Source organism: Hibiscus syriacus, unplaced genomic scaffold, assembly GCF_006381635.1.
Source record: "Hibiscus syriacus cultivar Baekdansim isolate YM2019G1 unplaced genomic scaffold, ASM638163v2 tig00110831_pilon, whole genome shotgun sequence".
In the NCBI taxonomy this organism is placed as follows: Eukaryota; Viridiplantae; Streptophyta; class Magnoliopsida; order Malvales; family Malvaceae; genus Hibiscus; species Hibiscus syriacus.
Window position 1 is genome coordinate 5,511,102 of NW_024062882.1, and position 14,370 is coordinate 5,525,471.

At 33.9% G+C, this 14,370-nt stretch overlaps 1 protein-coding gene and 1 pseudogene across 1 annotated transcript; both read left to right on the plus strand.

Annotated features, from left to right (window-relative positions):
* The first annotated feature begins 9,366 nt into the window (after nucleotides 1-9,366).
* Nucleotides 9,367-10,734, plus strand: LOC120142685 (annotated as a pseudogene).
* Nucleotides 10,735-11,379: 645 nt separating this feature from the next.
* Nucleotides 11,380-12,522, plus strand: LOC120142710. Its single transcript, XM_039157225.1, has 2 exons — nucleotides 11,380-11,633; nucleotides 12,103-12,522. Exons 1-2 carry the CDS (start codon nucleotides 11,462-11,464, stop codon nucleotides 12,381-12,383), a joined length of 453 nt encoding a protein of 150 aa, XP_039013156.1. The 5' UTR covers nucleotides 11,380-11,461; the 3' UTR covers nucleotides 12,384-12,522.
* The last annotated feature ends 1,848 nt before the right edge of the window (nucleotides 12,523-14,370 follow it).

Genomic DNA, 14,370 nt, shown 5'->3' on the forward strand with positions numbered 1-14,370 from the left:
ACAGCTTTTATTTTTGCAACACAAATATTTTGGGTATATAAACTACGCAGCAGCATCAGCAACTCATAACTTAAATCCTTAAATCGCAACTCATTCCATCTCCATCTATCACTCTCTCCGATGACATCTGTTCCTATATCCAACGACATCCTTCCCCATCTCAAATTTTTTTACATAATTTTATTTCTATATAATTTTTCAACGATTTCTCTCCCAATTTATCAACTATAAACTTAATAAAGGTATGTTTTTCTCTAATTTAGTGATGATTTCTAGTTTATAGCTCGTTTGTTTAGTAAATTAATTTACAATTTGTATAATGAAATTATATAATGTTGATCATGTTTGGATAGATTTGTATTTTGGAGGGTCATGGGAGAATGTTCATGGTGTTTTACAATATATGCTTTTACCCATGAATCTTCAACTAAAACTGTCTTTAAAAAAGTTAACTTATGAAACTCTAATGTTAAGTGTTGCAAAGAAATTGAATTTAGAGCCCCTAAGTGGATTTAGGCTATCTTTTCAGAGAAAAGGTAAAATTTATTTGTTAACCGACAATGAAGATGTTGAACGATTCATTGCTTATATTAGTGTTTCGCAAGAAGATGATGTTACGTTGTATGTTGTTGAACCTAGAAGTAGTGAAGTTGGGTCAGTAGCGGGTAGTAATCAACTAAGTTCTTTAACCCCAGTTTATGGTGCTCACAATGTACAACGTTTTTATCAACCTCAAAATTTAATGGTTCCACCACAATTTCATCACCAAGAAAAATTTGTTTCACCATATTTACAATACCAAACACAATCTCAAAACCCACAACCTTTCCCTAATCCAAATCCCAATCAATTTTCAGCACCAAATTCCAGTTTTCGTATTGACCAGTTAGACGATGATGAGCCAACAGAAAAAATTATGAGTACTAGTCAGTATTTAAAATTTGATCTTGGTCAATACCCGGAATTTGATCTTGGTCAATACTCGGATTTTGATGATGTTTTAGAAGAAGTAAAAGACCCTGCGTGTAATGATTTTGATATTGGTCAATACCCGAGTTTTGATGATGAAACAGCCGTTGCCGAGGAAGATGTTATTGATGATAATGAGTAGGAAGTTACGACTGTGAATGAACATTTTGAACATCTATTCTATAATTCATATAACCCTGAAGAAGAAAAAGAAGAAGAAGAAGACCCTGAAGAAAAGAAAAAGAAGAAAATTCCATGGGAGTATAACTGGAATATGCCAGAATTACTTCAGATACCGGAAGAAGAGTTGGTAAAGATAGCAGTTGATTGTTACACAAAAGTTATTCGTATCAAGAAATATGATTGTTTTGATACAAAGTAAGACTTGAAGATAACTTTGTATACGAAATGTGTGGAAGATGTCTATCAACTAAAAGTTAACAAATCAAGCAAAGATCGTTTTGAAACAAAGTGTATGATTGACAAAAACTGTATGTGGCGTATGATTGCAAAGAGGATAAAAGATTGCAAAATGTTTCAAGTTAGGAATTTTATTGATAAACATACATGTTCAAGAACCTAAGTTTTTCCTCACCATAGACAGGCAAACAGAAAAGTGTTGGGTTGTTTTCTGGCTGAGTTAATATTTTTGAATGGCAGAGTATATCAGGGACATAAAATTATGACTGACATGATTGCTCGGTTCAAGATTAGTATATCATATTCTCAAGCTTGGAGAGCCAAATATTATGCCTTGGAATTGTTGAGGGGGTCGCCAGAAGCATCGTTTGCCCAACTGTCGGCTTATTGTCACATTTTAAAGCTAAAAAATCCCGGTTCGATAACTCATATCAAAACAGATAGAGATGGACGCTTTGAGTTGCTGTTTATCACCATTGGTTCTGCGGTTAGTAAATCAATATAATTTTATTAACTCATTTTTGTTAGTTACATGCATTTCACATTTAAATGATTATATTTCTTGTGTATATTATTTTGTAGATTCGTTCGTTTATTACTTGTATGCGCCCAATTTTTATAGTTGACGAAGCACATTTGAAAGGTCGATATCTTGGAGTAAACTTATTAGCAGTAGCCATGGATGCTAACAATGGGATACTGCCAATAGCTTACGGGGTTGGCAAATCTGAAACCTCTGATTCATGGACATGGTTTATGGGGCATCTTAGGGATTGAATAGGTCCTATTAACAATCTGAAAATCATATCCGATAGGGAAAACTCAATTGACAACGCTGTTAGAAGGTGTTTCCCATATGCTTTTCATGGACTTTGTGGTGTTCATTTGTACAGAAATCTAAAATCAAAGTCTGCTGGTATAAAAACTCACAAATAGACATACTGGAAGGCTGTAAAAGCTTATCGGGAAGTGGATTTTAATAAGCATATAAATTGTTTAAGACGTGTTTTGCCTCAATGTGCTCAAACACTAGAAGATGTCGGGTTTGAAAGATGGTCAAGAGTACATCAACTTGGAGCAAGATATGGTTTCATGACGTCTAATAGTGCACAATCAATCAATGCTCTAAGTCATCATTCCCGAAACTTACCCATTACTATATTAATGGAGTTTTTTTCGAGCCTCTATTCAACAGTGGTACTACAAGAAAAGAAACCATGCATGTATTATTTCTTTAAATTCATAATTTATCATATTTAATATATTTTACTAAGTATTATTTATTTAAATTTATAGGAACATTGGAACGTTATGTTACACCATGGATTGAAAAAAAGATAACGAAACGTGTTGTGAAGTCAACGTCATGGAGAGTTGAACCATGTTCAAACACTTTGTTTGAAGTATTGGATAATAACTTAAATAGGCTTGTCGATCTAAATGCAAAGACGTGTAGTTATATGAAATGGCAAACATCTGGTTATCCGTGTGGCCATGTTATAAAAGTTACTCTTCATCTAAACCAAGATGATTCAAGTGCATACGCTATGGATTGCTACACTACAAAAGTATATCGATAGACTTATGTTGAGATTGTCTACCCTATTACACATCCTTCTTAGTGGGATATACCAGATGACTTACAAACAGTTTTGCCACCATTCATGGACAGCAGGCTACCTGGTTGACCAAAAAATCACGATCGTATACCGTCTAAGGGTGAAGAGAATAGGATATTGACATGTAGTCGATGCAAGGAAAGTGGTCATACAAGGTTGACCTATGGATCACCAGTTCCATCACAATCATCTTTTCCACTACCAAAATATAGATCCTCATCAAAATCCAAAGCTCATATGGTGCCAAACAAAAGGAAATAAAAATCGCAATCAAAATCAAAATCCCAATCACAACCGGCTTCACCTTTTGGGACTTATTAACTTAGGTGATTTTTAAATGCAAACGTTGTATTATGTGTATTTTATGTGTGAATGCATACATTTTCAGTTAAACATGCATTAGTAACTTGAGTTTGAACATTGCTATGATCTTTTCAGTTGTTATCACTTATCAGATTGTTGTCTATTTTCTTTTTGAAGGTGTTTTCCTTGAATTCACAATTCGAAAGTCAAATTCACGTTGCGAAAGTGTACCTTCAACAGGTCTTTTTTGCCTTCAACATAATGTAGATTGAAATTAAACAACAAATCAATTAAACAAAAAAAAACAATTCTTATTTACACTTGACAGATAGTATATCCAAATGCTCCTAACAATAGGGAGCTTACATCCAAATACATCAATTTGTTCACGCAGCTCATTTCAGGATTAACCTGCAGAAACGTTATGGCCATGAGATTTTCTACACATCTAAAACCAATAAACAACAAATTATTGAATTCTAGGTACTTAACCAAACATTTTCAAACTAAAAAAGAGTATATATATTAACAACACTTGCTCAAACTTACCAATAACATTTATGCACACTTTCAGCACGCTGATGCAGGTAGGCAACGTCTTGTATATATCGCTCTAGCCATAAAATGCCGAAACCATAACCTTACGACACCTCTATCTCTATCTGTGTGAGGTAGAAACTGTTTACTTCATATCGTCATACGTTCCAAGCACATGCATACAAGAGGACCACAATCCCCTCTGGCTCCCGCCATTTTTTGTGGCGTTGTCTCGTCTCTCATGATTATAACTTTTAACTTATTTGGCTTCTTGTTTCCTGAATTAGTCCAATAATCAATCGCATCCAAGTATTTAGCCAAATGAGCGCTCAATCCCTTACAAATAATATCTTTCAAATCATACAATGGTATGTAATTCAACATGCTGTCATATACTATCGTCTTCATGGATGGGAGCAGAAGCTCGACGACAAGCCAATGACGACGTTCCATAACAGGGATAAACACCTACAATCATAAATAATAATTCAATTACGCACATCAAATAAAATTTATGAACACCTTTAAAATATTCAAAAATAAATACTAACCTTATCGACCTCCCACCAAGCAGGATAAATGATAGCTTTTCCATTACCCAACACATATGAAGCATCTCTCTGATCCTTCAAGTGAGCTACGTGAAAAGACGAAGGCATAATAGTCCATCACGTCTTTTTTATTTTCTTCAATTTCCTTATAATCAGAAGACGTGACACCCATGCATCAATATGATGTTTTATAAAAAAATACATATATTAGTGAATTTAATAAATTTAAAAAAAATCAAAATGCAATATAAGAAGAAGAATATAAGACTTACCCCCATTCGAAATAGTCATTATCTTCAACCCCTAATAAAACACCCCACCAAGACCGATCAAGAAACAAATGCATATTATCGTCGATTTTGCATATGTCAGAGTAGCACCCCTGGCTCCGCTCATGTAGATAAAAATCAACTGCGGTCTTAGCGCAAAGGGTATTATCCATAATTGTGTCCGGTAGTATTCTCCTCTCCTACTGAGGAATGATACTGGTCGGTAACTGATACGAAAGCCAACTCTGATCCATCATACCGGGCACGTGAGGGGGTTTATCAATATGTCGACATAGTATGCCATATGAATCGGGCTCTTGAACGGTGGGAGGGGCCTCTTGAACGATGAGAGGGGCCTCTTGAACGATAAGAGGGGCCTCTTGAACGATGACAGGTGAATCGGGCTTCTTATTATGGAGTCTTGAAACTATTAGGGTGAAAGGAGACGTAATGGCACGTGTACAATGTCTGATGCGTGAACCCCGTCGTGCAAGAAAAACCCGATGTAAAACATCTACCTTATCGGGCCGCTAAAAATAAAATTAATACATAAATAAATAATGTCGAAAAAAGGTTATTTGCATTTTTAGTATAATATTAAACAATCTTACCTCATTGCATAGAGTATGAACCTCATTCTGCAACAATGAAACAATCTCACGTAGAGCGACTACCTCATCACATAAAGTAGATACCTCACCATGTAAAGAACCATTGTCATCGCGTAAAACATCTACCTCACCACGTAAAGACCGTACCTCATCACGCCATGCACCATTATCGTCACGTAAAGTACCGACCTCATCACACAAAGCACTGACCTCATCACGTAACTCCCCTAACTCATCCCGTGGAGGTGGAGAACAGGGAGATAAATGTCGTGGCATCTTTGTTGATCGCCAATCATGAGGTGATGGTGGAGAAGAGGCTCGATGATGTGATGGAATAGGTGATGACTCTCGTTGTGGAGGTGTATAATCGGCTCGATCAGGTGATGGCTCTGGGTGTTGAGCTGTAGAATCGGCTCGATCAGGTGATGGCTCTCGAAGTGGGGGGTGCTCATCATCCGTCCCATCAAAAAAATGCTTACTAGCTTGCCACCAATCAGTGGTAAGCTCAGTCTCTGTGGGTGTTAGCCTTTGTAATGGATAGTTTACCTTCTAACAATATAAAAGCTCAAACAATGTCAAAACGTCTACTAGTAATAACTTATTTATATATGGTAGTATTTATGTTAACTTACATAATTCATCTTCGTATATGGTAGTAAATCTTCCCAATCCAACAGCTGGATCCTCATCCAGGTAATAGCCCTAGGAATATCATTTGAATTTTTGATGGTATATGTATGCATGCTGGGAAAAGCCTCAAATATCCAAATCTACAAACAATATAATACACAAATATTAGTAATTGTTAAATAATTAATTATAATTTTGGAAACATTATATAGAAATTCTTACCTTAAAGGCCCAAATAAAGCCTACCAAAGTGTATTTGGAACCATCTCCATGCAAACTACGACGATCCTCAAAGGCAGACGACAACTTTTTCCAGGTAGCTTTCCATAGATATGAACCCCACGGGAAACACGTTTCATGCATTTAGATCCTCTACCAATAATATTAAATCCTCATAAATAGGTTGTCTTCCCTCTTTGCCTAAAAAGTCGGTATTCAAAAGTAATAAAAGACATACTCGGACAAAATTAAGGTCATCCATCCGAGTAAAACCATTTTTAAGAAGTAATTTTTTCAAATCATCGACGTGTAAACTGGGTTTTGCCTTTGCCAGCTCAGGAAAAACCCGAAATAACCATGATGGGCGGGCGATATGACTAGTGCACTGACCTACTTAAATGTGTCATCCGAAACGTAGGTCAGTGATTAAGCAAAACTCCTCCCTCCCAAAACAAGTATACACCGGTGGAAAATGAAACCATATATCTTCATCGCCACGTTGTATCCTCTCTGGTAGATCGTTAGTCATGGTCTGAAGAAACAAATGGGTCAACATAGCATCTCCACCTGGATGTTGTACTTTTAGCCATGGCCCGAAACAAGTATTCTCAAACAAATTTCTTTGTACAGGTGTAAGTGTCGACGCAATTATAGTGGCTAGGCTTAATTTATTCCTTAAAGTCAATGAAGTCGAAAAACATACATAACAAAAACAATAAACGTACCAAGTTAGATATACCAAAAACTACAAATTATACACTATAAACAGACATGATATTAAACATGGAAAATATAGCCAAATATGTTTCAAACTAGCACGGTATTCACTCAAGTCATGATTCCATCATAGTTCACAAAATGCATCAGATAACATTCCAGAAGTAAGCACTTATATAAACATTTAAAAGGACAACATATAGGTTTAGTGCAGGTTCAAGGACAACATAAAGAGTAGTAGTTTATTCTTGAAACTTAAATTCGCAACATTGTGAAGTTAAATATTTGTCTTTGTTTTTTGGTTGAAGTAATGCAATTCATTCAAGTTTCAATTTGCAGAAGAAGAGTAGTTTTTGAAACTTAAATTCGCAACACGAAAATGAAAATCGCAACACGAAAATCGCAACGCAAAACTAAAATCTCATTGCGATTTTCATTATCACGTTGTGAATTTAAGTTTCAAAAACTATTCTTCTGCAAATTGAAACTTGAATGAATTGCATTGCTTCAACCAAAATACTAACTTCACAAGGTTAAAGACTAAATAGTTTAGCAGTATTGACAGCAACCGAATGAATTTACAAAGCAATCTAAGTGAAATGGTTAATCTATATATTGAAATTACCAGTATATTTATCATCAATTTAAATATGAAAAATCTAATAATAATACAAAAATTTCAAAATAAAAATAATTAAAAAAACTAACCCTCGGTAGTTGATTTTCTATTTGTGGCCGTGAACGGTTGTGAGGGTGGCTTTGAGAGATGGAGATAGAGGGGGGTCGCCGGATATAGGGACGGATGTCGCTGGAGATGGGTACGGATGTCTCCGTAGAGAGTGAGAGATGGAGATGAGACTGAGTTGTGATTTAGGGTTTTAGGTTATGAGTTGCGATTATACTGTTTACATTTGTGTTGCGAAATTAATATTGTGTTTTGAATTCGAAAATAAAATTCGCGTTGCGAAAATAAACGTGCTTTGCGAATTTGACTTATGTGTTGCGAATTACAAATTCGCGTTGTGAAATTGGTGTTCGCGTTGCGAATTTGTTGGTCATTTTCACAAATCCAAAAAAAAGTTGATTAAAATCGTATATTATAAGGCATTTTCGGTCACTGAAGTTATTTTCTCTTTAGATTATTGTAAAATAAAACATAAATATTATTAAATTATTAGATAATAAAATAAAAATATGAATAAATAAAGGATAATACCAAACTAATTATAGATTAATTTTTTGAAGTCAAAATTATTAAAAGAATTTTAAATAATTTATAAATTTATTTTATAATTTAATAAATTAAGATATTTTAGGCAATTTTATGAGAACAATATACATTTATTTTTAAGTTTTGATAATAATATCCGAACAAATTGAGTTTATAGTGAACATCACGAACTTAAATATACTAACAATGTAATACACCGAAACACATTACTAATTAAATTATTATTATTAAGGATAAATTACTTCGTTCTTCACTGAACTTTACTCTCTCTCTTATTTGTTTATCGTACTTTCAAATTTTATATTTTGCTCACTAAACTTTATAATCGAATCATTTTGCTCATTCGACCATTTTATCTCTAACAAATGATGACATGAAATTTTTTATTATTATTTAATATAAAATAATTAAAAAAAACAAAACAGAAGGTGGTCGGATGTCACTGCCGGCCACCATCGACCATTGTAGATGACAGTCATTTGGTCCCAAAATGGGATGGGTTGCTTCGCCTCGACACCTTGAGTCCGAATCCGACTTCCATTTTGTCGGAACTTGCTCTGAAGTCCACGAATTTGAGATTTAAAGTGAGGAAACCGAAACGTTTCAGTCCAAATTCATGGGGTTTGGGACATTTTTCGATAAACAACCACTATATTTAGGGGTCGTGATGAACCGACCCATGAAATTTGGGATCAAATGGCCACCATCTTCGGCGGTCAACAGTGGCCAGAATGAAAATGATGTGGTGGTCGACGGTGAGAAAATTAAGAAGAGAAGGAAAAAGGGTAAATTACACAATGAGTCATTGAACTTTAATCTCTTTCATATTTTACTTACCAAAACGATGTCGTTTTGATTCTTGTGCCATATTATAACACCGTTAATTAGTTAACGGCATAGTGAGTAAAATGATTCAATCTATAAAGTTCAATGAGTAAAAAAAAATTGAAAGTACGAGCAAAATAAGAGAGATAGTATAATTCATTGAGGAACGGTGTAATTTACCAAATTTTTAATTAGTCACTAAAATATGTTAAAATAATATTTTTAATTAATTAATTGAGGACATTTTTGCTGGCTTTAATTGTACTTTGCGAGGAGAGAATGTCTCACATCACGAATACATCCAGGTTGGTAAAGGAAGGGATGTTGGGTTGAATCAAATATCAATGTTTGAAGCTAAGGATGCCAGTGGGAATGGTGAGCAAGTTCTGAGAAAAGATGCCGATCGGCTGGGTCATAGACTGTATTTCTTCTGGATGTTATCATACGACAGTAGGATTTTTTTTTTTCAACACAATGATGGTAGTTCTTACTGTATATGCTTTTCTGTGGGGCAGACTTTATCTTGCTCTCAGTGGTCTTGAGAATGCTGCCCTGGCGAACAACAACAGCAACAATAAAGTACTTGGAGCCATCTTAAATCAACAGTTCATCATCTAACTTGGTCTTTTCACTGTCCTTCCGATGATAGTGGAGAATTCGCTTGAGCACGGATTCCTTCAAGCTATCTGGGATTTCTTGACGATGCAGCTTCAGCTTTCATCTGTTTTTTACACATTCTCTATGGGAACCCGTGCGCATTTCTTTGGCCGGACCATCCTTTATGGGGGTGCCAAATATCGGGCAACTGGCCGTGGTTTCGTTGTGCAGCACAAGAGCTTCAATACAGGTTGTATGCACGCAACCATTTTATGAAGGCTATTGAGCTTGGGCTCTACTTACAGTTTATGCTTCTCACAGCCCTGTTGCTAAGGGCACATTTTTTTACATAGCTATGACTATCTCGAGTTGGTTAATGCTCACATCATGGATAATGGCACTATTTGTATTTAATCCTTCTGGTTTTGATTGGTTAAAAATCGTCGATGACTTTGATGAATTTATGAACTGGATATGATTCCACGGTGGTGTGTTTGCAAAGGCTGAACATAGCTGGGAGCGGTGGTGGTCAAGATCATCTAAAGACAACTGGCCTCTGGGGAATGCTACTGGAGATTGTTTTAGACCTTCGGTTTTTCTTTTTCCATTATGGAATTGTATACCAACTGAGAATTTCTGATCATAGTACCAGTATTGTTGTATACTTGCTGTCTTGGATCTACATTTTCATGGCATTCGGAATCTATCTAGTGATCTCGTATACTCGAGACATATATGCGGCTAAGGACCATATTTATTTTAGGCTGGTTCAGTTCCTGGTCATTATTTTCGGAATACTTGTTATAATTGCACTGCTCGAGTTTACATCCTACGAATTTATCGACATCTTCACAAGTTTATTAGCTTTTGTTCCCACCGGTTGGGGACTTGTATCGATAGCCCAAGTGCTTCGACCATTTCTGCAGTCTACGAGGCTTTGGGATCCTGTGGTGTGTGTGGCTCGACTATATGATATACTGTTTGGAGTAATTGTTATGGCTCCTCTGGTATTTTTATCATGGATGCCGGGATTTTAATCGATGCAGACGCGGATCTTATTTATCGAAGCATTTAGCAGGGGTCAACGGATCTTCCAGATCATCACCGGGAAAAAAGCTAACGACTAATAAAAATTTAGGTTGACATATCAGCACTTTCCCCAGCCTGCTTGATGTTTTCTTTAGGACAAAGATACAATTATGTTTACACTTTGCAGGCTTGAATTCGGTAAGAGGCAGATGGGATGGCCTCTTATCGTCGACTCTGAACGGCCGGCGGCATCTTCAGGTTCGATTTATTTTCGACGGAGATTTTCCGATGTGAAAATGTTATCTGTCTGATTGTATAGAGTAACTCAGGCATCATATAGGAGTTTTTAGTATTTTTGTGATTGTGTTATTTAAATGAAATTATGTGACAAATGAGTATATGCTGAGACCAAATCAGCTAAATAAAATGACGTGCAAATTATGGAAAGCCACGTCACTTAAATGAACGAATCAAGTAAATAGTACTAGAGGGATCTATTTTGAGCGAATAGTACTAGAGGGATTAAATTTGCAGAAAATAAATACCATAGGAACTAAATTTTACTTTCTATTGTTTCTTTTCATCCTCCGCACAAAAAAGTTAGTGCAAAAGCCAGCAATAAAGTGTCACACTATAGCAAAATAAAGTAAAACTAGAATTAAAATGTTTAATTTATTATTTAAAATTAATTATAAATTAAACATGAAAAAACCATAAAGAATCAAGCCCTTGGACCATACAATTTAGACAATGTCTCTTTCACCATTATAGATTAGGATCAAAATATAAATAATAATGCGCATTACGTGGGATCCATTGCAGTGTCTTATTATTAAACTAGTCTCCACCTGTACAGTATGTAGAACAAAGTTCCTTCTTTTTTAAGCCCCACCGTACTCACAAAAAACAAACCAACAAACCAGGGAGAGTGAAGATGAAGATGATGAAAGGAGAGGTGGTTCTCAGCATGCCAGCCGAGAAAGCCTGGGAAATGTACAGAAACGATGAAATCATCAGCAAAGTTAACCCTGATTTGCTTTCCAGGGCTCACTATATTCAAGGAGACGGCGGCCCCGGCAGCTTGAGGCTCTTCAAACTTGGCCCTGGTAAACATTTTTTCTAACACATGCATCTAGGAATAGATTGAAGGAGGGTGGTCGAATAGTTGTCTTTTAAAAATTTTAAACTATCATTCATATATATATATATATATATATAGTTTTAGGTGACTAGGATATTATCTATTCTTAATTATTTTTAGTCATTAATAAAGTAAACTCATCCGATAAACACAACTATTCGAATCTGAGACTTTTAAGGAGAATAATATTTCTCTTAACCATTTAGATCGTTGCCAGATTTAAATTATTATATATATTTTATTTTCAGTTGATAGTCTATTTTCGTTACTATCAAATTTTATAAATTTATTCATTCCTAAAATTTGATAATTTTGTCTATTTTCTATTTATATTTTTTATTAATAATTTATTTTTGTATTTAAATATAAAATTTTGGGTATATTTTTACATGTGATTTCTATATATAAGCATGTCAAAATTATATTTCGTGCAGCCGTAAGCAATTACGTGAAAGAATCAGTGGAGAAGATAGAGAAGATGGTGAGCGGTAGGTCGGTTACATACGAGGTGATCGGAGGGGAATTGAAGGAGATGTATGATCCTTACAGAGTTACTTTCTCCTTCATTCCTATTGAAGGAGACAATACCAAATGCATTGCTGAATGGAAGGCCGAGTTTGAGCAGTCAGCACCGACCACGCCTCCGCCGGATAAAGCCAAAGATGCCGCTCCCCGATTCCTCAAGTCCTTTGACAACTTTCAGCTAAGCTACTAGTTAGCAGATGATAACATGTTCCATGCATGCACGTCCCATCGATGTCTATATATGACATTTTACTTTAATTTTACTGTTATTTTCAGTTTGAAACTGTATCATCTATGATATAAATAAAAGCACGCCTCTCGTTGTCCGTGATTCTATATTGTTCAAGTAACATCTACGGTTCTCTAATTTGTAAGCTTGCAATAATAGATTTTTTTAAAAAAAATAAAATAAAAATGGACTAGTTTGATTTGATCAAATTAATATAAATTGCATAATTAATTTATTTTGGTGGTTAAAAGAATTATTGATGTTCCTAAAGGTCATATGTTCAAGCACCAGTGATTATAACAGGGTGATTGAGCGTTTATTCTCAAATGATTAAAAGTATTTAAAACATATACTACTTTGTTATCACTTTAACTTAATAAAAAAAGAATTAGGCTTAAGTATACAAAAGGTGCCAATTTATGCCCGTTTTTCCAGTATAGTGTCTAACATTTATTTCATTCCAGTTTGTGCCTAACGTTTCATTTCGTTACATAAAATGGATCAAGTCAGTGACAAACCGTTAAGTTTGGTCGTTAACACATTAAAAATGTCATCTGGTATATTTTTAATATTAAAAAATGATTTCTGAAAATAAGAAATTAATTAAAATAAAAAAATAAACCTTATTTAGTTTTTAGCCTATAATCGGAGGAGAACCATTTGTGTACTTTACCCTTAAAATTTATTATTCTTTATTTTTTTAATTTATTATTTAAAATCAAGTGACATATTGTAATTCATACTTATATTCTATTTTTTATTCTCTTAGTCGTATTTAAGGTGTTTTTTTAACAAAACAATGAAAATAATGTTTGATAAAATTTAATCATTTTTATATGATTTATTAAAATAACATTAAATTAATTGTTCAAAATAATATAATATACTTTCATTCTATAACGAACTATTTTTTAATTTTTGTTCAGAGTCTCGAAAATGTTTGAGACGACGCTGAAGCTACCACGTAAAAATAGAATATAAACTTATGGATATATATATTACTTTATAATTAAATTAAATTATTTAAAAAATAGATTACAAATCTAAAATAAAAATGGTCTCACAAACAATAAATTTTAAGGGTAAAGTACACAAATGGTCCCCCGATTATAGGCTAAAAACTAAATAAGGTTTAATTTTTCATTTTAATTAATTTCTTATTTTCAGAAATCATTTTTTAATATTAAAAAATATGTTATGTGGCATTTTTAATGGGTTAACGGCCCATCACGGCTTGACCCATTTTGAATAACGAAATGAAACATTAGGCACCAAACTGAAACAAAATAAACGTTAGTTACTAAATTAAAAAAACGGACATAGATTGGACACCTTTTATATACTTAAGCCAAAAAAATAATATAAAATTATAATAATATCACATAAAAGCACTTAAATTGTATAGGCTTATTGTAATACAATTTGTTTATGTGAACTTAATATTCTTTTTATAAATTTAATATTTGAATTTGAAAGATAAATCCTAAATTGACACATATGTGTCTAGGTCACTTCAACCAATCCAATTGCTATAAGTAATTAAGTAATAATTTAAAGCGTAAACAAGAGTAGGTCCTACATATAAACACTTTCTAGATCTCTTGTGCTCTTTATATATATAACCACTCGTATCTAATATGTTGATCAATTAATATGTATCAGATACTGTAAAGGTAAAGATAACTCTCCTAACTCAATTTGTTCTATTTACAATCGCTAGGATATAATCCAATCTATTGGTCTCCTATACTCTTTTTACATGGGATGTAAATATTTTCTAATAATATTTGTATATAATTTTTTAGAATTAATTTTTCATTTAGATAATTTTTAACATATTATTTATTGGCAAAATTGTTGGAATAATGCTTTTGGAATAATTATTTCCTCAAATAATCCACCCATAGTTTATTTCCTCAAATAGGGTGAATTCTGCAGTAATCTTTGA

Coding starts and splice junctions, on each gene's coding strand:
- LOC120142710 (XM_039157225.1), top strand. CDS start 11,462: ATGAAGATGATGAAAGGAGAGGTGGTTCTCAGCATGCCAGCCGAGAAA. Junction 11,634..12,102: donor GCTCTTCAAACTTGGCCCTG/GTAAACATTTTT, acceptor TATTTCGTGCAG/CCGTAAGCAATTACGTGAAA.